At 39.8% G+C, this 23,773-nt stretch overlaps 2 protein-coding genes across 2 annotated transcripts in view; both read left to right on the top strand.

Annotated features, from left to right (window-relative positions):
• PDE1C (phosphodiesterase 1C) overlaps window positions 1-12,072 on the top strand; it is a 534,574-nt gene extending 522,502 nt beyond the window's left edge. Inside the window, exon 18 of the mRNA XM_050784828.1 lies at window positions 9,360-12,072. Coding sequence (XP_050640785.1) covers window positions 9,360-9,373 — 14 coding nt within the window. The 3' untranslated portion in view covers window positions 9,374-12,072. The remainder of the gene's footprint in view (window positions 1-9,359) is intronic.
• The window catches only part of NEUROD6 (neuronal differentiation 6), a 779,410-nt gene that overhangs the window by 341,026 nt on the left and 414,611 nt on the right, over window positions 1-23,773 (top strand). The gene's annotated exons all lie outside the window — the stretch shown is intronic.

Raw genomic sequence — 23,773 nt, 5'->3', positions numbered from 1 at the left:
CCTTACTGATTTGATAAGAAAAAATGATATCTACATTTGGTTTGAATTTATCTTTCTATTTTAAAAAACTTTTTTTTTTTTTAGTGTCAATTCACCTCTACATTTCTCATTTGGGGAATTACCACATTTCATCCATTCTGAGAGGCACATTGCCTTGCATCTTAACCCATTTTAGATTGGAATGTTTTGCAGTCAATGGTGTGTGATAATTCAATTACCAGCATTTTTTTTTTCTTGGTTGTACATGAAAAAATAGTTCATTTTACAGTTAGTGGCATTTTAAATGAAATATGACTTATGTCTGCCTGCTTTTTTAACTTCAATTTCTGTAGCTCCCTCACCCAAGTCAAACAAGTGGACTCTGCATCCGCTGAATAACCCTTGAACTTTTCTTACCTCTGTGACTGCCCCGGATTCTCCTTATTCTCATCTTCCCTTTATTAATATCTCTTTGCAGTCCTGTCAAAATCATCTAGGTGGAATTAACTACACTACAGTGCACTACAATGGTTTGCTTATAAATCCTGTTGTCTATTGATAGGTGGCTTTTTCCATGATAAGGACTGTGTTATTCCTTTCTGCCGCCAGTGCTGCCAAAGTGGCAGGCACTTATTGTGTGTGCATTAATGTTTCTAAACTGGGTACTTGGTGCATGAGTGAGCAGCCTCCCATTTAGTTTATGACTACACAGAAGGGAATCATCCTCATAAAAAAAGGCTCATCTTAAAGTTTGGGTTTGCTCAACTCTACTAACTTGCTTTTAGTAGTGAGGAGACGTTGCTCTGTAATCTCTGGAAGCCCCTCACATCTTGTCTCTGCTTGAGGTTATTATGCTCTTGGGACTACAGAGCATCAGGAGGAAATCAGCTGTTTTTTTTTTTTTTTTTTTTTTTTTTTTTTTTGAGATGGAGTCTCGCTCTGTTGCCCAGGCTGGAGTGCAGTGGCGTGATCTCGGCTCACTGCAAGCTCCGCCTCCTGGGTTCAAGCCATTCTTCTGCCTCAGCCTCCCAAGTAGCTGGGACTACAGGCACCCACCACCATGCCTGGGTAATTTTTGGTATTTTCGGTACAGACGGGGTTTCACCGTGTTAGCCAGGATGGTCTCGATCTCCTGACCTCGTGATCTGCACACCTTGGCCTCCCAAAGTGCTGAGATTACAGGCGTGAGCCACCGCATCCAGCTGGAACTCAGCTTTAAACCAAGCAAATCCAGTGTGAAGTGATGGTGTTTGCTCCTGACAAGGTCATAGCCTTGCTAGGTCAGGTAGGACTTCTGAGGGCATCCTTGTCACCTCCAAGAATATGCAGAGCTGTCCTGGGACCCACTTGCTCTGCTGGGGACTCAGGGATGGCCACTGGGTTCCCAAGGCCTCTGACTCAGAATCACAGCTACCTTGTCTTTAGCCATCCAAAATGGTCCCAAAAGGAGTGTCTTAGGCTCTGAGTTCTGAGCATCTCCAAAGCCTACAGGGTGGTAAAACACACTCCTCTGCCCTACAGGACTTGAGGGATGGTCAGAGGTGGAAGTGGGTAGTTCTCAAAACACCAGACATAATTAACCTGTGTAACTGCTACTACACAGTGTGCAGATTGACACCGTAGGACAGAAGCTGCAGGGCAGCTGTGCTCCACATCCTGAGGGGTGTAGGGAAGGAGCTGGAATCATGCTTTCACTAGCAGATGTGCTCACCACCTCATTGCAATACCCAGCTCTCTGCTTCCCTTCTTGCCTCAGGAGCATCACAGATGCCTCCCTCTGGCTTGTGTGCCATGGGGTCCCCTCCCCATGCATGCTGACTCCTGCTCACAGCTCCATCTTACCATCTCACAGCTGTAGAAGAGATGACTCTTCTGAATGACCACCAATAGAAACTTTTAAAAACCTTTGATTTTATAGCCAGTGAATGGATTTAGTTGGAATTTTAGGGTTTTATATTTCCACAACACCACCTACATGACTAGATTCAGTGCAGTCAAATCAATCTGCTGTAGGCTGATCAAATTCAGTCATTAGGAGATGAAAACATTTGCTGTTAATTCCAGTCAAGATGGTCGAGTAAATTCATTTTTTGACAAACACTCTTCTGCTCAAACACACGAAAAGGTAGGTAAAATTATAACAAAAAATGTATTTTTAAAAGCTAGTGCCAGAGACAAACAACTCTGGGAACCAGAAAAAAAAGAAAACTACAGAAGCCCTGGGACAGCTGTGATCCATGTCCTGAGTAAGGAGTGGTAGGAAGGAGCTTGAATCCTGTGGAGCAAAAGGGACTATAAGTGCTCCAGAGGACACTGGTAATCAGAGCCTGGGCTATAACCTGAATACAGGGCATGGGGTGGACAGGCTGAAACAATTGCTGCCAACCTGTTTCTTCCAAGCTACAGCTTAATAATATTAACAGGAAGCTGTTGGCCTAGAGAGATGGATGGATATTGGGACAGCTTTTCTGCCAGACTGAGCTAGCTTTGGAATTGGATCTGCAATATCCCAATATGATTATAGAGCATTAGTCATAAAGTGCCATTATAAGGCTCTGTAGTGGAAGTTTAAGAGATGAGGTGGAAGTAACTACAAAACTCTAGACAGGCAAGAGAGAGAGAAAGAACATAAAACCCAAATATCTTCTACTTGAAATTAGCCAAAATGTCACAGGCAACAAAAGAAGCAATAGATAAATCGGACTTCATTAAAATTAAAAACTTTTTGTACATCAAAAGATACATTAATACAGTGAAAAGGCAACTGAATATGAGAAAATATTTTCAAATTATATATTTGATAAGGGGTTAATATCCAGATATAGAAAAGATATAAAGAACTCTGGCAGCTCAACAGCAGCAGCAACAACAAAAAAAGCAAAACCCAATTAAAAAATGGCCAAGGGACTGGAATAGACATTTCTCCAGAGGAGATCTACAAATGGGCCAATAAGCACATAGAAAGATGCCAGTCATTAGGGAAATGCAGATCAAAGCCACAATGAGATGCCACTTCACACCCATTAGGATGGCTACCATAAAACACAAACAGAAAACAGCAGGTATTCGTGAGGGTGTGGAGAAATGGGAACCCTGGTATATTGCTTCTAGGAACATAAAATGACACAGCTGCTGTGAAAAATGGTCTGGCCAAAGGCAAAGTCAAGAAGCAGGGAAGTGTGGCTTGCCAGCGGGAGGAGCAGTACAGGTTAGAAAGCAAGGGGCACAGGTACAGGAGGAAGAATTGGTGCCAGTAGCAGAGTGTACCGCAGAAATCGGCAACTGGAACATGAATTTCTTCCAGAAGGAGTTAATTTTTGGTGCAGGCTGTTAAACACTTTAAAATGTAATTAGGATACTCAAAGAGCCAAATGGAGGAAAAATTATCCTAAAAACAATAAAGAAAAATTGTACAGAAACCAGGAAGAGCAGAGATCATGTAAAAGAAGTGATTCAAAATCTGAAATTTTAAAAAAGGAAGCAAACATATAGTCATTACAATTTTAAAAAAGAAAAAAACTATCAGTTGATAGTATAAATTCAAGGTAGAACACCGTGGAAAAGATAATTAATGTTGGAGGATAGTCCTGAGGACTTTACAGCAAATATAGCACAGAGAGGGAACCATATTAAAAAATGAAGGATTGTGAACCATAAAATTCTTAGAAGGAAACAGCTGGGCGCGGTGGTTCACGCCTGTAATCCCAGCACTTTTGGAGGCCAAGGCAGGCGGATCATTTGAGGTCAGGAGTTCGAGACCAGCTTGACCTACATAGCAAAACCCTGTCTCTACTAAAATACAAAAATTAGCCAGGCATGGTGGTGGATGCATGTAATCCCAACTACTTGGGATGCTGAGGCAGGAGAAACACTTAAACAAAGGGGGTGGAGGTTGCAGTGAGCCAAGATCATGCCACTGCACTCCAACCTGGGTGACAGAGCAAAACTCCATCTCAAAAAAAAAAAAAAAAAATTCTTAGAAGAAAACATAGAGGTAAATCCCCATGACCTTGGATTTGGCAGTTGTTTCTTAGATATAACAACATATAAACAACCAAGAAAAAATTAGGTAATTGGACTTCATTAAAATAAGAAACTTTTGTGCTTTGGAAAAACTATCAAGAAAGTGGAAAGACAATTCACAGAGAGAAAATATTTGTGAATTACATATCTGATGAGGATTTTCTATCCGGAATATGTAAAGAACCCTTACAACTCAACAATAAAAAGACAACCCAGTTAAAAAGTGGCAAAGGATTTGAACAAACATTTCTCCAAAGAAGATATACAAAAGACATATGAAAAAGATGTTCAACATTATTAATCATTAAGGAATACACATCAAAACCACAGTGATACACCACTTCACATGCACTAGGATGCTATAATAATAATATTTTTAAAATACTGAAATAACAAGTGATGGTGAAGATGTGGTGAAATTAGCACCCTCATATGTTGCTGGTGGGAATGTAAAATGGTGCAGCCACTTTAGAACACAGTTTGGCTGTTTTTCAAAAAGTTAATCATAGAGTGACTTAAATGAAGTACTGACACATTTTACAACGTGGATGAACCTAGAGAACATTTTGCTAAGTAAAAGAAGCCAGACACAAAAGGTCACATATTGTATTATTCCATTTACACAAAATACCCAGAATGGGCTAATCCATAGAGACAGAAAGTAGACTACTGGTTGTCAGGGGCTGGGGAGAGAAGAGAGCAGAGAGTGACTTCTCATGGATATGGGGTTCTTTTTAGGGGTGATGAAAATATTCTGGAATTACACAGTGATGGTTGTGAAACATTATGAATACAGTAAAAATCCTTGAAATGTACACCTCAAAAGCACAAAATTTACGGTTTATGAATTATATCTCAATAAAAAATTTAAGAGCATGGAAGATAGACAAATTGCTGTAAACTACTTCTCTCAGAAATTTTAGTAGAGTATGGAGAAAGTGGTGGGAAAGCAATATTTCAACAAAGAGGTAATAATTTCCCAGAAGTAAAGAAAGACTCAAATTCTTAGATGGAAAGTACATCTCCAGTGCCATAACTAAACAAAAACAAATTCATACCTGAAGACATTGTATGACATTGCCCAAAGCTACATCAAGGGTGAGAAAACTTTAAATGCTATGAGAGGCTGATTATGTGCAGGAAAGATGCAAGTAATCAACTGACAGCAAAATTTGCATTGGTAACAGTAGAAGCTAGAAGACAATGAAGAATATATCTTCCATATGCTGAGGGAAAATAGAGCAGTATGTAATAGTTAAAATAGCTAAATTATTGCTTATGAGTGAAGACACATTAAAACATTTTCAGGTATACAATGATAATTTACCACTCACAGACAGACTTTCATTAAAATATGTGTTAAGGGTGGGCACGATGGCTCACACCTGTAATCCCAGCAGTTTGGGAGGCTGAGGTGGGCAGATCACCTGAGGTCAGGAGTTCAAGACCAGCCTGGCCAATGTGACAAAACCCCATCTCTATTAAAAATACAAAAATTAGCCAGGTGTGGTGGCATGTGCCTGCAGTCCCAGCTACTCAGGAGGCTGAGGCACGAGAATTGCTTGAACACGGGAGGCGGAGGTTGCAGTGAGCTGAGATTATACCACCGCACTCCAGCCTGGGCCACAGATCAAGACTCCATCTCAAAAAAAAAAACCATGTTAAGGGAAGTATGTCAACAAGAAGAAAAGTGAACCCACAAGGAAGGTGTGAGACACAGGAATTAGTGGTGAGCACATCAGTAAATAAAACATGTTGGTAAATTTGAGTGACTAGTCACCATAAAATAACATCTAATTTTTGTGTTAAAATAGGAAAGAGAAGCTATAGACGGAAGGAGGGATATTTCAATATGGACCTAAAGAGTGCTAAGATCTATCTTGTCTTTGGTCAGAACTTTGTAATTTTGTAACTTTTTAACACAAAGGATCATCAGTAGAATAATAGAAACATAATAGCATTGTTATTCACTGAATATTTGTGTTCCTATCAAATTCATATGTTAAAATCCAATCCCCAGTGTTGCAGGGGCCCATCCCACAGACCCCGACCCAACAACAGATGAATAACATACACTGACACAGATACTATGCTTCTCAGTCCAGCTGAGAGTCCGGGTCGCTTACAGACCCCAAGGAGAATGCTGTAAACAGTGACAACCGCAGCCCGGCCCACACTCGCTGGCCTTCTCGGCATTTATTCAGCACACATTAAATGACAAAAGTCTCAAGTAAACACCACTAGAAGGTAATTACCATTGCCAACCCCCCAAGTAGAGAGCAATCATGTACCTGCTGATGGCAAAGGTTACTCTTAGGACCACATGAGTAAACAAGCTATTTAGATAGACTCCTGTACATCCCTATGTTAATTACCCTTGCTATAGCTCAAAGAGGATTAGGTTTCTATCCTGTGGCTTTTGCTAAAACCTTCTGGCCTTCCAAGAATGTTTATTTTACAATTTTTCTCAACATCCTGACTGAACCCCTACATAATGTGATGATGTTTGGAGGTGGAGGCTTTGGGAGGTAATCAGGTCATGATGGGATTAGTGACCTTATAAAAGAGACCCCAGAGAGCTAGCTTGCTCTGTTTTTACCATATGAGGGCACAACAAGAAGTCAGCAGTCTGCAACCTGGAAGAGGAAGACGGCCCTCCCTAGAAGCCAACTGTGCTGGAAACGTAATCTTGGACTTCCATCCTCTAGAACTGCAAGAAATGAATTTCCGTTGTTTGTAACCCACTCAGTCACAGTACTTTGTTATAGCAGCCCAAGCTGACTAAGCCAAGTGTATTAGTCAGTTCTTGCATTGCTATAAAGAACTATCTGAGACTGAGTAATTTATAAAGAAAAGAAGTTTAATTGGCCTACAGTTCTTCAGGCTGTACAGGAAGCATAGTGGCTTCTTCTGAGGAGGCCTTGGGAAACTTGCAGTCATGGCAGAAGGTGAAGGGGGAGCCAGCACTTCACATGGCCAGAGCAGCGGGAAACAGGAGGAGGTGCCACACACTTTTAAATGACCAGATCTCATGAGGAATCACTCACTATCATGAGAACAGTACCAAGGGGGAAATCCACCCCCATGATCAAATCATCTACCACCAGGCCCCACCTCCAACATTGGAGATTACAATTGGACATGAGATGTGGGATGGGACACAGATCCAAACCATATCAGCAGGCACCTAAATCAACAAATGAATAACAATAAACAAAGAGAATGTATCAACTTAATAGAAGGCAGAAAGGAAGACAGAAACAAAGAATAAAGAATGATAAACACAAAACAAGATTTAACAGTAGAAATGAGTCCAAAAATATCAGGAATAACAATAATTGCAAGTGGCTTCAACTTACTTTTCAAATATAGAGGTTATTTGATTAGATTAGAAAGAAAAAATCCAGGTCTATCTTGCTTTTAAGAGATGCCTTAAAAAAACTTTTGCCATACATTAGGTTTGCTAATGTACGGCAAAAGAAATTGCATGCAAAATCTAACGCTAGTTCTTTGAAAACATTCATCCATTTTAACCTTTGTATAGCATTTTATAATGCAAATATTCCAAAGACATATAATCATCTCCTATTGATGGTTGTCTTCCACTTTTTGCTATTACAAACAATGCTGAGCATAATGTTGAGCAAGTGAAGCAAGTTGCAATAAGATATATGCTTTCTATGTTCTCACTCATACATGGGAATTGAACAATGAGAACACTTGGACACAGGGTGGGGAACATCACACACTGGGGCCTGTCGTGGGGTGGGGGGGGAGGGGTAGCATTGGGAGATATACCTAATGTAAATGACGAGTTAATGGGTGCAGCACACCAACATGGCACATGTATCCATACGTAACAAACCTGCATGTTGTGCACATGTACCGTAGAACTTAAAGTATAACAATAATAATAAATAAATAAAATAATTAAAAAGATACATGCTTTCTAATGCAATTTATATTGTTTTAAAACATGCAGAAATATTAGATATTTTGTGGATGCAAATGCAATAATTTCATACATATATGCACAGCAATGATAAATACCAAATTCTGGAGGACGGCTTTTCCAGAGGGAAGAGAGGGAAGTATCATAGAGGGGATCTACTGGGTAACTTAATTATATCTGTGTTAATTTCTTTCAAAAAATGTTTGAGCAAATGTAAAAATTATTAAGATTTTATTAAACTGTATTGAGAGGATGGGTATTTGTTATATCATTGTTTATACATTTCTGAATGCTTAATGATTTTAAAGATTTTTTCTTTTTCTTTTTTTTTTTTTTTTTGAGACAGAGACTCGCTCTGTCACCCAGGCTGGAGTGCAATGGCGTGATCTCGGCTCACTGCAAGCTCCGCCTCCCGGGTTCACACCATTCTCCTGCCTCAGCCTCCCGAGTAGCTGGGACTACAGGCGCCTGCCACCACGCCTGGATAATCTTTTTGTATTTTTAGTAGAGACGGGGTTTCTCTGTGTTAGCCAGGATGGTCTTGATCTCCTGACCTCGTGATCCGCCTGCCTCGGCCTCCCAAAGTGCTGGGACTACAGGCGTGAGCCACCATGCCCGGCCATATTAAAGAATTTTTAAGTGGAAAATCTGTGGCTGTTTGGCAAAACACTTTTGTTTAGTTTTATTAAGGTATACATGATTTCATAGATATGGCCAAGAAATTTAATGATTTCCTTTCTAACCTATTGGGTGAGATGGGTGTTGGGATATGGGGATCTGAGTATTTAGGAAGTTCTGCAAGTAACATATTTCAATCCAGAAACCACCAACAACCACTTCATGAAAGAACCGCATGTGTGGTTTCAGGAATTATCTAAGGGGATGTCCTGGAGCTCCAGCACCAGAAAACTGCTCTGGGGATCTCACCTTGATTTCTTGCACATCTATAGCAAAGTGACTCTTGCACCTGCAGCCATTTTTTCTTTCCTGGAGCCGACTTTATTTATTGCCCCAAGGGAATTTGGGAACCCAGTCAAGCTTCGTGGGTGGGCCATCCATGATGGAAGCTGGGGAAATGTTGGCTCTCACCGGAGGAGTGGTCCAGAGCTTCGGCACCGCTAACAGCCATGACTGCTAATGATAGTGACTAGTCAGTGACTTACTTCTGAGCAGATTCCCCAGGGCAACTCCATCACCTTACTTTCCTGAAGTGATCACTGAATGGAAAGGTACAGTACTATAGTCATTCTTCCATGCAGATAGCTGATTGCTCCTCCAGTGTGCACGGTAGTGTTGGCTCTGTAGATGTGACTCTGCTTCTCAACTCCACTGCCTGCTGTAGAAACAGTTTGTGTATTTAGATGCCAGCTGGCTTGCAATGACATTGTTGTGTGTCCTGTTTTAGGAGACTACGGATAAAATGTCCATCCAGAGGATTCCTCAGAAGAAACCGGACCAACTCTGAGGTCTGAAGACATTTTAGGAAGCTTATGATTCTTTTACCAAAGCAAAATATTATATGTATTGTAAGTTATTGAGTAACTTCAAGAAATGATGACTTCTGATCTCCCTAATACAGGCTTTTAACAACAGATTTTATTTTTTATTTTTTATTTTTTTATTTTTTTTTGAGACGGAGTCTCACTCTGTCACCTGGGCTGGAGTGCAGTGGTGTGATCTTGGCTCCCTGCAAGTTCCGCCTCCCAGGTTCATGCCATTCTTCTGCCTCAGCCTCCCGAGTAGCTGGGACTACAGGCGCCCACCACCACACCAGGCTAATTTTTTGTATTTTTAGTAGAGACGGGGTTTCACCGTGTTAGTCAGGATGGTCTTGCTCTCCTGACCTTGTGATCCACCCACGTCAGCCTCCCAAAGTGCTGAGATTATAGGCGTGAGTCACCGCGCCCGGCCCAACCACAGATAGTTTAACATGTATTGCATATCTACAAATACCAGGGACAACATTAGGTCCTTAACATGTATTATGTCATTGAATCCTCACAACAACCCTCTAAGGGAGGTACCATTATTTCTGTTTCACAGATTAGGAAACTGAGGCACAAAAAGATGAATAACTTACCCAAAGTTTGCAGGGGGCAGGCCTCTGCTCTTTTCTGTGAAAGTCATTGCCAATGGTTAAAGACTGATGCCTAATAGTCCTCACTGTAACCACTTTTCTTTTGCACTTGTATTCTGCCTGGGAGTGAGATCAAACCCCATGTACCAATATCAAGCACATTGTTGGGGTGTGGGAGGGATCCTGCACTATCTTTTAAGTGAAGACTCTGGTAAGTGTTCTCTCTGCAACTGTCTTTTACATGAGTTGATTGAAGGATGGCAGTTGTCACTTACTATGGACTGGATCAAAACCTATCCCACTTGATCGAGCTTTGTTATGCAGGAGCTCTGTCACCTTGAAGAAATGTATCTTTATACGCTTCTTCTGGAATTAGCCACTGTTAATGTGAACAAAGGACATAGGAGCTTCTGAATAGCCTTACATTTCCAATCTTCTCTTGCACAAGTGGGAAAATGCACACGTTGTTGAGAAAAATCCAGTGAAAGACTTAACTTGCATTATCTCCAAAATATGTCTCCACTGAAACAACTAGAATCATGCCAAGACAAACAAAATGAAAACAAAGAACCACATTAATGATGGAAAAGTTTATAACCACATTATAAATGAGAAAATTAAAGATGATCATCACCTTGAGGGAGTTCATTTTTAGTCTATTTTTGTATCCTCAGCATTAGATCATGAGGTCACAGGGCATTTGATAGGAAGCCATCATTTGAAAAAGAGCCGATTTTTACAGCCTCACTTAAATTACTCCTCCCCTTTCACCTATTTGTTCAGGGAAGGAAGGCTCACAAGCTATGTCTCAGTGCCTCCCCATATTATCATAAGACTAGTAGATATGAGCTAAGATTTTAGCATTTGTGTAAGACAAAGGACTCAAACTTGAAAGCTTGAGAGGAAAGGAAATTGCTGATGTTCTTCTCAAGCAAACACGGGCAGCAAATCTAAATATCAAGACACTGCTGAAGAAAGAGAGAAATATCCAGATCTGTAGATCCCAATCATCATTTCTAGCTTGTGTATATTCAAAGTGATTCATTTATTCTTTAGTAAATGGAAGATTTATGAAGGTTACTTAGTGTGAGGTAGAGTAGTTTATTCACTCATTAAATATTTCTCACCACCAATTAATACTGTGATTAAGTTCTGGGGATGCATATACTCCATCCCTATCCTTAGGAAGCTGATAGACAGGATTGAGTTATTTATGGAATAAAGCACAAAGAAGCTCCAGAAAGTCCAGGGAATCACTGGCTTAGGAATGGTTTCCAATGAGTGACTCAAATAATTATCATGACTCAGCATAATAAATGCAAAGTGTCTTAAGAATGAGAAATGTCCTTGACAGTTTTCTAATTATTTCAAGATTAAAATTCAGGGACTGGAACTCCTTCCATCTTGTTGGTTATCTAAGGCATACTTCCCATTGGGATTTCCAGCACTCTTTGTTCTTGCGGTTAGGCATTACTCAAAGTGACTGAATGGGCTGGGCAGGGTGGCTCATGCCTGTAATCCCAGTACTTTGGGAGGCCAAGGCGGGTGGATCACCGAAGTCAGGAGTTTCAGACCAGCCTGGCCAACATGGTGAAAGCCTGTGTCTACTAAAAATACAAAAAATTAGTTGGGTGTGGTGTTGCACACCTGTAATCCCAGCTACTATGGAGTCTGAGGCAGGAAAATCACTTGGACCTGAGAGGTTGCAGTGAACTGAGATCGTGCCTCTGTACTCCAGCCTGGGCAACAGAGCAAGACTCTGTCTTAAAAACAAAAACAAAAACAAAATGACTGAATGAACCACCATATTTTTGCATTGCCTAAATGGTTTAGAATGTGGGCTAGCTGTTTTTTCTCTGGTTAAAAGAGCACATAGTTTGAGCAAAGTAGTTTCCTCAGGTAGCAGAATGGAAAGATATTTAAGTATATTTATGTATATTTTTTCACAAATGCATATTTTAAATAACTGGTCTTTTGTGAATCAAAGTGGTGTATTCTCTGCCAAATATTCACAAATAAATTCATTAAGTTAATCTCTTCATTGTGTGGTGAGATCTTTCATGTAATAAAACCCATCATGTGGGGAATTACATGACTTTTCTATATTGTAATAAGAAAATCCACCAGGGAGGGCGCTATCACGAGGCAGCAGTGATGACCTTTTGTCTTCCTGTGCTGTGTAAAAATGATGGCTATATACCAAATACCTACAATATTCTGGGCATTGTGTACTGTGCAATGGCACATGGGTACTGCATATGCATTTTCTCATTTATATTTCCTTTAAAATCCTCACCACAACCATGGAAGGCAGTTACTATTCTCATTTTTAAAAAGGAAGAAAGAAAACCAAACCCGGAGTTCCAGAACAGATTATTTACTCAGGATTTCACAGCTAGTAATAGCTTAGCCCAGACGTGCCCCAAGCCCATGGTTTTTTCATAAGACCACCCACCTCTCCCAAAAGTAGATGTCCATGGGCTCGTTTTCCTGTCACAGACCTTAGCAGTAAGATCCTGTCTTAGATCTATTCTTAGTTTAAGAATAGATTATCACCTTAGACAACACTACATCTAATGCCCATGGTATGAGAGTGATTTTCTCTCATACTATGGGTTAAGGTTGGTAAATTGTGTTTCTACAATCTTAGCACATGGCTGAGGGTTGGGCATTCCCAGACAACAAGAACAGGGAGCAGGTTGACTGCCCCAGCATCCTTCTAAAGCTAAGTATAAACCAAATTGCCCTCAAAACAAACTCAGTCCCAAAGCCAGTGGTTCTCAAGCCTGACTATACATTAGGATAATGGCATTACAAACATACTGATGTTTGGGCTCCACTCCAGGGTGATCAATTACTTCAGAGACTCCTGGGGGTAAGGCTTGGTGATCAGTACTTTTCAAAGCTCCCCAAGCAATCTGATGTGTGCCCAGGATTGAGAACCACCAGTGGGAGAAACAGCTTCAGGTTGCATGGAAGGTAGCAAAACTACATGGTCTATCTGTTTTCTATGGATGCATATCCCTCTGGGGATCTGGAAATGCTGGTTGGGTTGTCTTTCCTTACCAGGCTAGTAGTGGTTTGGTTCAGGCAGGATCAGCTCAGCTCCTTTTAAATAGCTTCTCAGACTGCAAGCTTCCTGTCCCCTGTGTTCTTTGCTCTGTGTGATGAAAAAATGGAAGCCACAGATAATTCAGCATTCTCACTTTCTTGAGGTAAAGTCCTTGGAGAATCTGGGTCTTTAAAAATGTAGATAACGGGGACAGGCTTGGTGGCTCACACCTGTAATCCCAGCACTTTAGAAGGTCGAAATGGGCAGAGCACTTGAGGTCAGGAGTTCAAGACCAGCCAGGCCACCATGGTGAAACCCCATTTCTACTAAAATTACAAAAATTAGCCAGGTATGGTGGGATGCACCTGTAATCTCAGCTACTCAGGAGGCTGAGGTGAGAGATCACTTGAACCCAGGAGGTGGAGTTTGCAGTGATCCGGAATGGTGCCACTGCACTCCAGGCTGGGTGACGGAGCAAGACTCCGTCTCAAAAAAATAAAAAATGTAGATAATGGGCTTAATCATTCTAGTCCTTAATATGAAATATACCTTGAAGAGTTTAAGAATAGATTATCACCTTAGATGATACTACATCTAATGCACATGGCATGAAAGTAATTTTTTGGTTGGGTTAAAGTTGCCAAATCGTATTTCTACAAAAGGAAGGGCTCTTATCAACGTGGCCTCGCTATAAGGCTTTTGTGTCTTAGAGAGGCAAATAAATTCCCTAGTTGGGAAGGTATGCTGCTACTAAATTTTCCTGGCACTTGCAAATCTCCTAGATAGTTCCTAAATGTCTTCATCTGAGGAAAGGATGGAAATTGATACTGAATGAGCACCTACTATGTGCCAGTACTGTGCTGGCTGCTTTCACATGCATGATTTATTTTCATTCTTACCATTGCCCTGTGAAGTGAGTGTTATTATTTCCATTTTTTAAAATGGAAAACTGAAATAAAGTGTCCAAGTCATGTGGGGACAGAGCCAGAACTGAATCTGGCCAGCTTCCAAGGACGGTGAAGAGTTGCAAATGAGCTCATGGAAGATGAAAAACAAGAGGACTGGAGAGACGAAGACAGTAGTTTTCAAACTCCAGCACAGTAGAATTATCTGAAGAGCTTAAACAATTCCTGAAGGCTTAGTCCTACCCTATCGATTCTGCTTTAAGTGATCTGGGGTACAAATTGAGCACTAGGAGTTTTAAAAGCTATCTATGTGGTTCTCATATGCAGCCAGGATTGAGAACCACCAAGTTAAAGCGTCCTGGAGCTTGCCTCGCTAGACTCCACTGGCCTTAAGTTTTGGAATACTTGTTAATATTCCATCCTGGTAGAAGGGAGGGAAAAGATGAAAGCAGTTATTTAAGAGAACTTTTTAAATCAGGACCTTAATGTAGTTACTTCCTGAGCCATTGCCACAAACTATTTTAAAGTGGGGTTAGGGGATGACTTACTTTTGTTTACGGGGAAGCAAGATTATTGCTTCAAAATTATTGATTATTCAAGGGTATTTAAGAATCTCATATATGACACAGGTATATACCTAAATCTTAATAACATAAGTGAGATACAATTTTTGACTTGACTCTTTTAATTTATTATTGGTAGTTACTAAAACTTACTCCGCATTTTGGTACAAGATTATTTTCAATACGGGAGGATAGGAGGAAGGGTCTGAATTCAGATTGCACGTGTGTAAATCCAGAATCAAGACTCCTTTGTGCTCACTGTGTGACTCTGGCCAGTTACTTTAGCTCACTAAGCCTCAGTTTCCAAAGTACTATTATCACCCAAAGAGGGAGTGATAATAGTACTTGCCTCATAGGATTGTAGTAAAGATTCAAAGTTAAATTCTTATTATTGTGCCCAGTACATAGTATCAGCTATCATAATGGTTTTACCACAGCGGTTCCTGAAATGAAAATCACAGGCTCAAATCTCATATTGTCCCACCCTCAGTGGAGCTCACGTTAACATTCCAGTCCCTTGCAGTTCAAAACTCCTGGATGGTTTTTGTGCATTTTTATAAGGGCTTTCTACAACAAACAGATGCTGATTTTAGAAACAGAATGTATAGTAGAATTTTTTCCTTCATGTAAAATAGCATTTAAGTGGCAATAAATGATTATTCTAATTTTGTTAGTTTAGTATATGTGGTTTGGGGTGTGTGTGTGTTTGCGTGTGTGTGTGTGTGTGTGTGTGTGTGTGTGTGTGTGTGTTTCTGTGTACACATTGCAGATAGAAAGTGTCTATAGGAGGAAATGCTTTTTCCCAAGGTCGTATCATAGCATTATGTTTGAAAGAGAAAAAACACAGATATCCAACACTTATTTTTGTTTAAAAGTAAAGCTGCCAATATTGGAATTTACTCAAAAGCGCCGAGTAGACCAGATTATTGCCATTTGAGGTGATGCTCACCTGAAGAGGTTCAGAAAACCTCCACCTGAAGATACTGCTGCACTGCAGTGTGGGGTTCTAAAGGTCACACTGAAGTCACAGCAGATTGAAAGAACCAGGACCAGTGCTATGGGAAATCACATTGAACTCAAGGGAATGAGGCCAGACCCAAGCGTGGATGAGGGCTAATGACTGTTCTCTCTGGATTGCTCTCACTTAGTGGAAAATAACAGGATATACTGGGTTAATGACTTGATATAGTATGATGTGATAATAAATTAATTCCATTTTTCTGAAAGCATTTTCACTCTGTAAGATGCCCTTGATAAAAAGGAGCTATTTAGTCAAATAAACGAGAAAAACTACATGCTATTGGCAGTTCTCAGGGATTCTAAAGAGATGTTAGTATTATTTAAGGTACTGATAAGTCCTGGTGTGAAGACACTAGTTTAACTCAGTTAAATTTCATTGAGGAAATGCTCTCCTCCACAACCACACCTATTAAACAGCTTTGATGAAGGGCACTTTGGTTTCCAGTAGACTAATATAAATAATCCTAATAACTGTATTTGATATATTAATAAATTTGAACCTCTTTCCTGGAGAAAAATAATTCTGTGCAACTGTTTCCCATACCAAAACAAAAAAGTAGCCGCCAAGAAAAATGATCAGAGAGAGAGAGAAAGAGAGAATGGAGAGAGAGAGACAGAGAGAGCGAGAGAGAACAAAAGATAGACTGGTTGTGGCAGTGAAAGGGGAGAAAATCATAGACACTTTTGGGAGAAATTGTTATGTTTATGAAAAAGAATTAAACAATCGAGAGTTAAAACTCCTAAAAGAGCATTGCTTTTATGAAAATCAAACATGGAGCATAATTATAAAATAAAGGATGGTGATGTGTCAATTTTTGGCTTGAACGTTTGTTTTTCTAAGCATGTTTAAAAGTAATATAGACAATAACTTTCCCAAGTTCAGGCTCTGTGCTGAGATATGTGCCTTTGTCAAAATCTTCTTTCACTAATAGGATCATTTTCTCCAAGAAAATTGTTCTAAGAGATGAGGCCAGGCTTTTTAAAAGTATCCCAAGGGGATATGAACAGACACTTCTCAAAAGAAGACATTCATACAGCCAACAGACACATGAAAAAATGCTCATCATCACTCACCATCAGAGAAATGCAAATCAAAACCACAATGAGATACCATCTCACACCAGTTAGAATGTCAATCATTAAAAAATCAGGAAACAACAGGTGCTGGAGAGGATGTGGAGAAATAGGAACACTTTTACACTGTTGGTGGGACTATAAACTAGTTCAACCATTGTGGAAAACAGTGTGGCAATTCCTCAAGGATCTAGAACTAGAAATACCATTTGACCCAGCCATCCCATTACTGGGGATATACCCAAAGGATTATAAGTGATGCTGCTATAAAGACACATGCACACGTATGTTTATTGCGGCACTATTCAAAATAGCAAAGACTTGGAATCAACCCAAATGTCCATCAGTGACAGACTAGATTAAGAAAATGTGGCACATATACACCATGGAATACTATGCAGCCATAAAAAAGGATGAGTTCATGTCCTTTGTAGGGACATGGATGCAGCTGGAAACCATCAGTCTCAGCAAAATATCACAAGAACAGAAAACCAAATACCACATGTTCTCACTCATAGGTGGGAATTGAACAATGAGATCACTTGGACACAGGAAGGGGATCATCACACACCGGGTCCTACTGTTGGGGGTAGGGGGTTGGGATAGCATTAGGAGATATACCTAATGTAAATGACGAGTTAATGGGTCCAGCACACCAACATGGCACATGTATACATATGTAACACACCTGCACGTTGTGCACATGTACCCTAGAACTTAAAGTATAATTTTAAAAAAGAGGAAAAAAAAAAAGTATCCCAAGGGGAAGAAGTGTCTAACTTGCTGATAATCAACCATTTACTTGTGGTGGGGGTGGGGATCCAGGTTTGGTTCTTCTCCACTAGGGGTGGGGGATTGTATGACTGCTTCGATTCAACTGTATGACTGGTTGTATTCAGCTGTGGGAAGTGCCTAGTCATTAAAAGGAGGAGGGTCAGACCCTCCCAATAGTTTAGGTATAGCCAGGCAATGAATGAGGGCACCCTCAGAAGGCCACACCAGCACCCCAGAAGAATGGTCCACATTAAATGCAAGATGGTGCCCTCATGCCTGGCTCTGGTGTTTTGCTCTGTCACCAAGTCACAATCCATTGCAGAGGGGAAAAGTAATGAATGCATACAAAACAGCAATGTACGAAATTTTCCTTTATCCCACATTTTGAGTGAGGGTGACAGCAGCCATATAAGTATTTCCACAAACTCAGTGGGGAGCCGATCTCTATCAGCAGGTTCAACTCTATTTGCAGTGACTCTAGTGGCAAGGAGAGGTTTTGTTCTGACAGTCAGAATTCCAGCAAACAGTAAATGTTTCTTCATGCTGAGAAGTGGGAAATTCAATAATACTTTGGCTGAGTTCCTGCTGAGTAGTGAAAATAGAATGAATGCGGAGAGGGACTGTGACTTGAAGAGTAGTGAATCAGCCGGCCCAGACATTGCAAAAATCTGCTTTTAAGCTGAAGCCCTCTCCCCTTTCTACACCATTCTCCAGGGTAACAGCACTGTTTTTATGTTTGTTTCTAGGGAATTTGATGCCATAATTTCTTGTTTGCCCTAAGAAACAGAATTAAACACTCTGAGATCGAATAAACAAACCTATAATAATATATAGAAGAATATATATTACTATGCCACAACAGAGTCATTTGCTGCAACTCTTTACTTCATGTTAGGATATTGCAATAAGTAAAGTTAGCATGGATATCAAGGAGCTTGTAGCAATGGCATCATTTATACCTGAACACTTTTTTCTTTTGTGAGTGAGTCAAAAGTTTCGGAGGATGTTATTAGAATGGAAGCCCTATGAAGGCAGGGATTTCTGTCTGTTCTGTTCACTGTTATATCAATAGCACACAATAGGTACTCTAAGAAGTGGGTGAATAACTATTGATCTGTAGGCTGTGAAAAGTGTACTCCGGCAGGGCGCGGTGGCTCAAGCCTGTAATCCCAGCACTTTGGGAGGCCAAGACAGGTGGATCACGAGGTCAGGAGATCGAGACCATCCTGGCTAACACGGTGAAACCCCATCTCTACTAACAAAAATACAAAAAACTAGCCGGGCAAGGTGGTGGGCGCCTGTAGGCCCAGCTACTCGGGAGGCTGAGGCAGGAGAATGGCATAAATCCGGGAGGCGGAGCTTGCAGTGAGCTGAGATCTGGCCACTGCACTCCAGCCTGGGTGACAGAGCAAGACTCCGTCTCAAGAAAAAAAAAAAAAAAAAAAAGTGTACTCAGCTATGGCTCGTCTGAGATGTCTAGTACTAAGGTCCAAGGTGAACTTGGTTTTACTGATTTCTCTCAGGTGTGATTTTGTACAATAACTGATAGATGATTCTATAGAAGAAAATTTTTACTAGTATGTTTCTTTTTTAAAAAGTTACATGACTAGAACTTGATCATCATGAAAAATTAGAAAGTATAAACAACCAAAGAGATAAAATAGTCATGTTTATGCTACTCAGACATAACCACTGCTATGATTTAAATGTATGTTCTTCCAGATTTGCCTATGCACATATGTTTATATCTAATAGTAATGAGGTTAGATAATATATCCTGCTTTTTCACTTAACACTATTACATGAACCTCTATTTTTGTTAGTAGTCACCTGTATCATCTTTCCATAGTATCACAGTAGCATATTCTAAGAATGGACCAGAATTAACCAATTCCCTATGATTGTTCATTTAAGTTGTTTCTCATCTTTTGTTCGATCACAAGCACCATGCATGTCCCTGTTATTGGAAGAGATGTGTAGAGCTGGTTTTTCACAAGGAAGCCTCAGGCATTGGACAGATGTGTCCCCGACCTTGGCCCTTCCAGCAGATCCACTATGTGTCCTGCTTCTGCACTGGCTCTTTCAGTGACAGTCTAGGAGCCTCCAGGGAGAGCCAGTGAGCAAGGGTTCAACTGGCTCTGTTTCCTCGCACTTTTCGCCTGGTTATTACATGTCATCTGTTTTTGATGATCATTTGGCTTGTTTTCACCTTTATTCATGTTTACATTATCTCACTGACCAAACACTTTCCAGCAGAACCTAGAAGGGATGAAGGGGGGGCTGGCGCAGAGGGGAGCAGGGGGAGGACAAGTCAATGAGTACTTTACCTTCTGTGTCTAGATCTGCAGATTTGATGCTGTCCTTATTATTATTAATTATTATTATTATCTGAAGTTCCTGCTTTCTTTAAATTTCCCTAGTTGTTACCTGGTGTCATTTTTCTGTCCCAGGATCCCATTCAGGATAACCTATTACTTTTAGTCATTAGCTTTACTTAGACTTTTCTTGGATGTGACAGTTCCTCAGACTTCCCTAATTTTTGGTGACTTCGACAGCTTTGAGGAATACCTATTAGGTATTTTGTAGAATATCTGTCAATTGGAATGTATTTGATGTTTTTCATTATTAGAATGGGGTTATATATTTTTTGGGAGGAATACTCCAGAGGTTAAGTTCTATTTTCATCACAAAATATTAATTTTTATCACATGCTAATGGTGTCAACCTTGAGCTCCTGGAAGAAGTCATGTTTACTAGATTTCCCTACTATAAAATTACTCTTTTATCTCATATTTTTATTTACTTATTTATTTATGAGAAGGAGTCTTGCTGTGTCACCAAGACTGGAGTGCAATGGTGCCATCTTGGCTCACTGCAACCTCCACTTCCCAGGTTCAAGCAATTCTCCTGCCTGAGCCTCCCGAGTAGCTGGGATTACAGGTGTGTGCACCACCATGCCCAGCTAATTTTTGTATTTTTAGTAGAGATGGGGTTTCACCATGTTGGCCAGGCTGGTCTCAAACTCCTGGCCTCCAGTGATCTGCCCGCCTTGGCCTCCCAAAGTGCTGGGATTACAGGCGTGAGCCACTGCACTCAGCTTGTCTCATACTTTAGTCTGTACTCTTTGGAAGGATGTCACTTTGTCCAATCCATACCAAGGGCTCCTTCTCCTTAAGGGAGGTGTGTGTATACAAATTATTTGTAATTCTCCTGTATAAGATGTATAAGATATTTTTCTATTCTCCCACAATTATTTATTTATTTATTCAATCATTTATTTATATCAGTGTGGACTCATGGATATTTATTTTACACTTTGGGTTATAATGCCATACTGCCTTATTTATTTTGTTGCTCAATTTGATTCAATTTTGGTCATTCAGTAGATCTTTCATTCAGGGCTCCTTTGTCTATTGTGGTATTTGTTTTTTTGTTTGTTTGTTTGTTTTTTGAACACTTCAAATGTTCTGGCTCTACAAGATGCTTCAGGTGCTTCTTGTACATTTTGTGTCCTAGTTCTAGACTCAGTCATTTCTACAAGAAGCCCTGGTTTCTGCTATTAGCAAATGCCTTTGGAAACGAAGATCAGGGTAGTAGATGTGCCTATTGCTGCTGAGACTTCTAGATTTGTAGTGACTTCATCGGTCCTAGACCCCCTTCCCTTCAGCTGATAGAGCAAGAAAATATATGTATGAATGCCAACTCATGTACATACACATATCTATAAATATTTTTATATATAATCACCTGTATCTCTATTAAGCTAAATATTAATTCATAGTGATATCTCCAAGTTCATTACCACATGGACCATTCTAACCTCCTCCAACATTTCTCACCATCCACCCTCTGTTTACATAATTGTAGAATTCCAGTATACAGGTAGAGTGGTCTGAGAATTGATAACCAATAGCCCCATGGGAAACAATTTTATGAACTAGAATAGGGTGCTTGTGTACAGCTTCTTTGGCCTTTAGTCTGCAGATTCTGTTCATATACAAGGTTACTTTGATGACCATCTTGTCCCCGACTCTTCAGTGAGGTTGTTTCCTACATTGGCAATGCATTTACATTGTCTTGTTACAGTTTGCATTTCATTCTAGGATTCCTCTGACCTCTTAGTTTTTTTTTAATTTGCATACATTAAGGATTATTCTATGTGCTATAAAGTTCTATGGGTTATGACAAATATGTCGTGTCATATATACACCACTACAGTATTGTATGCAAGAGTTTCACTGCCCTAGAAATTCCCTGTGCTTCACCTATTTAACCATCCCTCCTCTTTCCAAACCCCTGACAATCACTGATCTTTTTTATCATCTCTATAGTTGTGTCCTTTGAAGAATGTCATATAAGTGGAATCATATGCTATACAGCCTTTACAGACTGACTTCTTTCACTTAGCAATATGTATTTAAGATTCATTCATGTCTTTGCATAGCTTGATAGTTAATTTGCTTTTTATCACAATGAATAATATTCCATTGTATAAATGTATCACAATTTGTTTATCCACTCAACTATTGAAGGACATCTTGGTTGCTTCCAGCTTTTGGCACTTATGAATAAAGCTTCTACAAAAATTCATGTGTGGGTTTTTATGCAGACATACATTTTCCATCAATTTGGTAAATACCTAGGATACACAATTGCTGCATTACATGGTAAGACTATGTCTAACTTCATAAGAAATAGTCAAACTGTCTTCCAAAGTGGCTGTACCATTTTGCATTCCAATCAGCAAGAATGAGAGTTCCCATTGCATTACATCCTTGCCAGCAATTGGTATTGTCAATTTTTGTAGATTTTAGCATTGTATAAGTGTGTAGTAGCATATAGTTGTTTTAATTTGAAATTCTCTAATGACACAAGTTGTTGAGTGTATTTTCCTATGCTTATTTGGCACATGTATCTTCCTTGGCGTGAAGTCTGCTCAGGTATTTTGCCCATTTTAAAATTGGGTTGTTTCTTTTTCTTGAGCTTTAAGAATTCTTTTTATATTTTGAATACAAAATCTTTATCTGTGTTTTATAAATATTTTCTTAGTGATGCACTTTTAATTAGCACTTGGGGATTGAGTACCACTTTCCAACACTAAAAGCTTACATACAATACTAAATGCTATTAATGATCTACCTGTGTTCACCCTGTTTGCTTTGCTGTTCCCAGAAATGACCGCAACGCTTCCTCTCACTCCCTTAACCCCATCCATTCATTGTCAAAGGACCTTTATGTACTGCAGTCCTCACTGTGTATCTCTAGAAATTTCTTTCCTTTGTTTATTTTAACTGAATGACCAAGATGGTAACGTGCTTATTCATCTATCTGCCATAAGGTTTCCAGGGAGAATCCAACCTGCTTGTTTCCTGGTTTTGGAGGAAACAAATGGGTTTAGAGGAAGTTGCTCACAATATTTAGGTTGTGGCATGTTGTGGGTGAGGTTAACCATTGTCTGTCTTCCTTTCCATGGCCTCCAGTCATCAAGCTTCCTTTGCGTCATTTTAAACGCCCTGCTTATGCATCTAGCTCCTATGCACCTTCAGTCACAAAGAAAACTGATGAGCATCCTGCAAGATATAAGATGCTGGATCAGAGGATCAAAATGAAAAAGATTCAGAACATCTCACATAACTGGAACAGAAAATAGGCCGAGGGGAAGAAGAGAGGGAGTGAAGGAGGGTCTACCTATCTGCTTCTCAGCACCCACTGGCCACAGCAGGACACACCTCCAAGACCTTGGAGGCTGTTGGGGCAGGTACTATCCTGGTTGACTCTACCAAGGTGAAATGAAAGTTGACTCTACCAAGGTGAAATGTGATTTTCTTCTTTGTTGTTCTTGTATAGACTCATCAATTGCTGGATGTGGGATCAGCCCAGACTCTAGCAACAAACTAGCAAGAGGGGTATGTTTATGGTATAGGTCTCTAAAAGTATAAATTGGACCAAAATTAAAATGATACAAACTTAAAAAATAAAATAAAATTCCTCTCATTGCCACTTTTTTCATCTCTAAAATTATTTGCCCCCAAAAGAATATTGGTTTAATAATCATCATATTTAAGAAATGCACTGCTAAAAACTTATTTTCCAATTTTAAATACACCTATTTAAAATGTAAATACACTTATTTAAAATTCAAGTAAATATGTAACTATCAAAGTAAATGTATTCAAAACAGAAGCTGTGCTTCTGAATGTAAAAATATTAAAAGGAAGAGAAGACTGATGAATTGTTATATTCATGGACATTTCAGAATTCACGCTTACAAAGCAAATCGAAGTTAAAAAAAAAAAGACTTCTGTGCCCCATGAAGATTGTGCCTCGTGCCCAATAACCTCATGTACCTTTAAG

This window comes from Macaca thibetana, chromosome 3 (assembly GCF_024542745.1).
Source record: "Macaca thibetana thibetana isolate TM-01 chromosome 3, ASM2454274v1, whole genome shotgun sequence".
NCBI classification, from domain to species: Eukaryota; Metazoa; Chordata; class Mammalia; order Primates; family Cercopithecidae; genus Macaca; species Macaca thibetana.
This window is presented reverse-complemented; position numbering and strand designations above follow the sequence as displayed.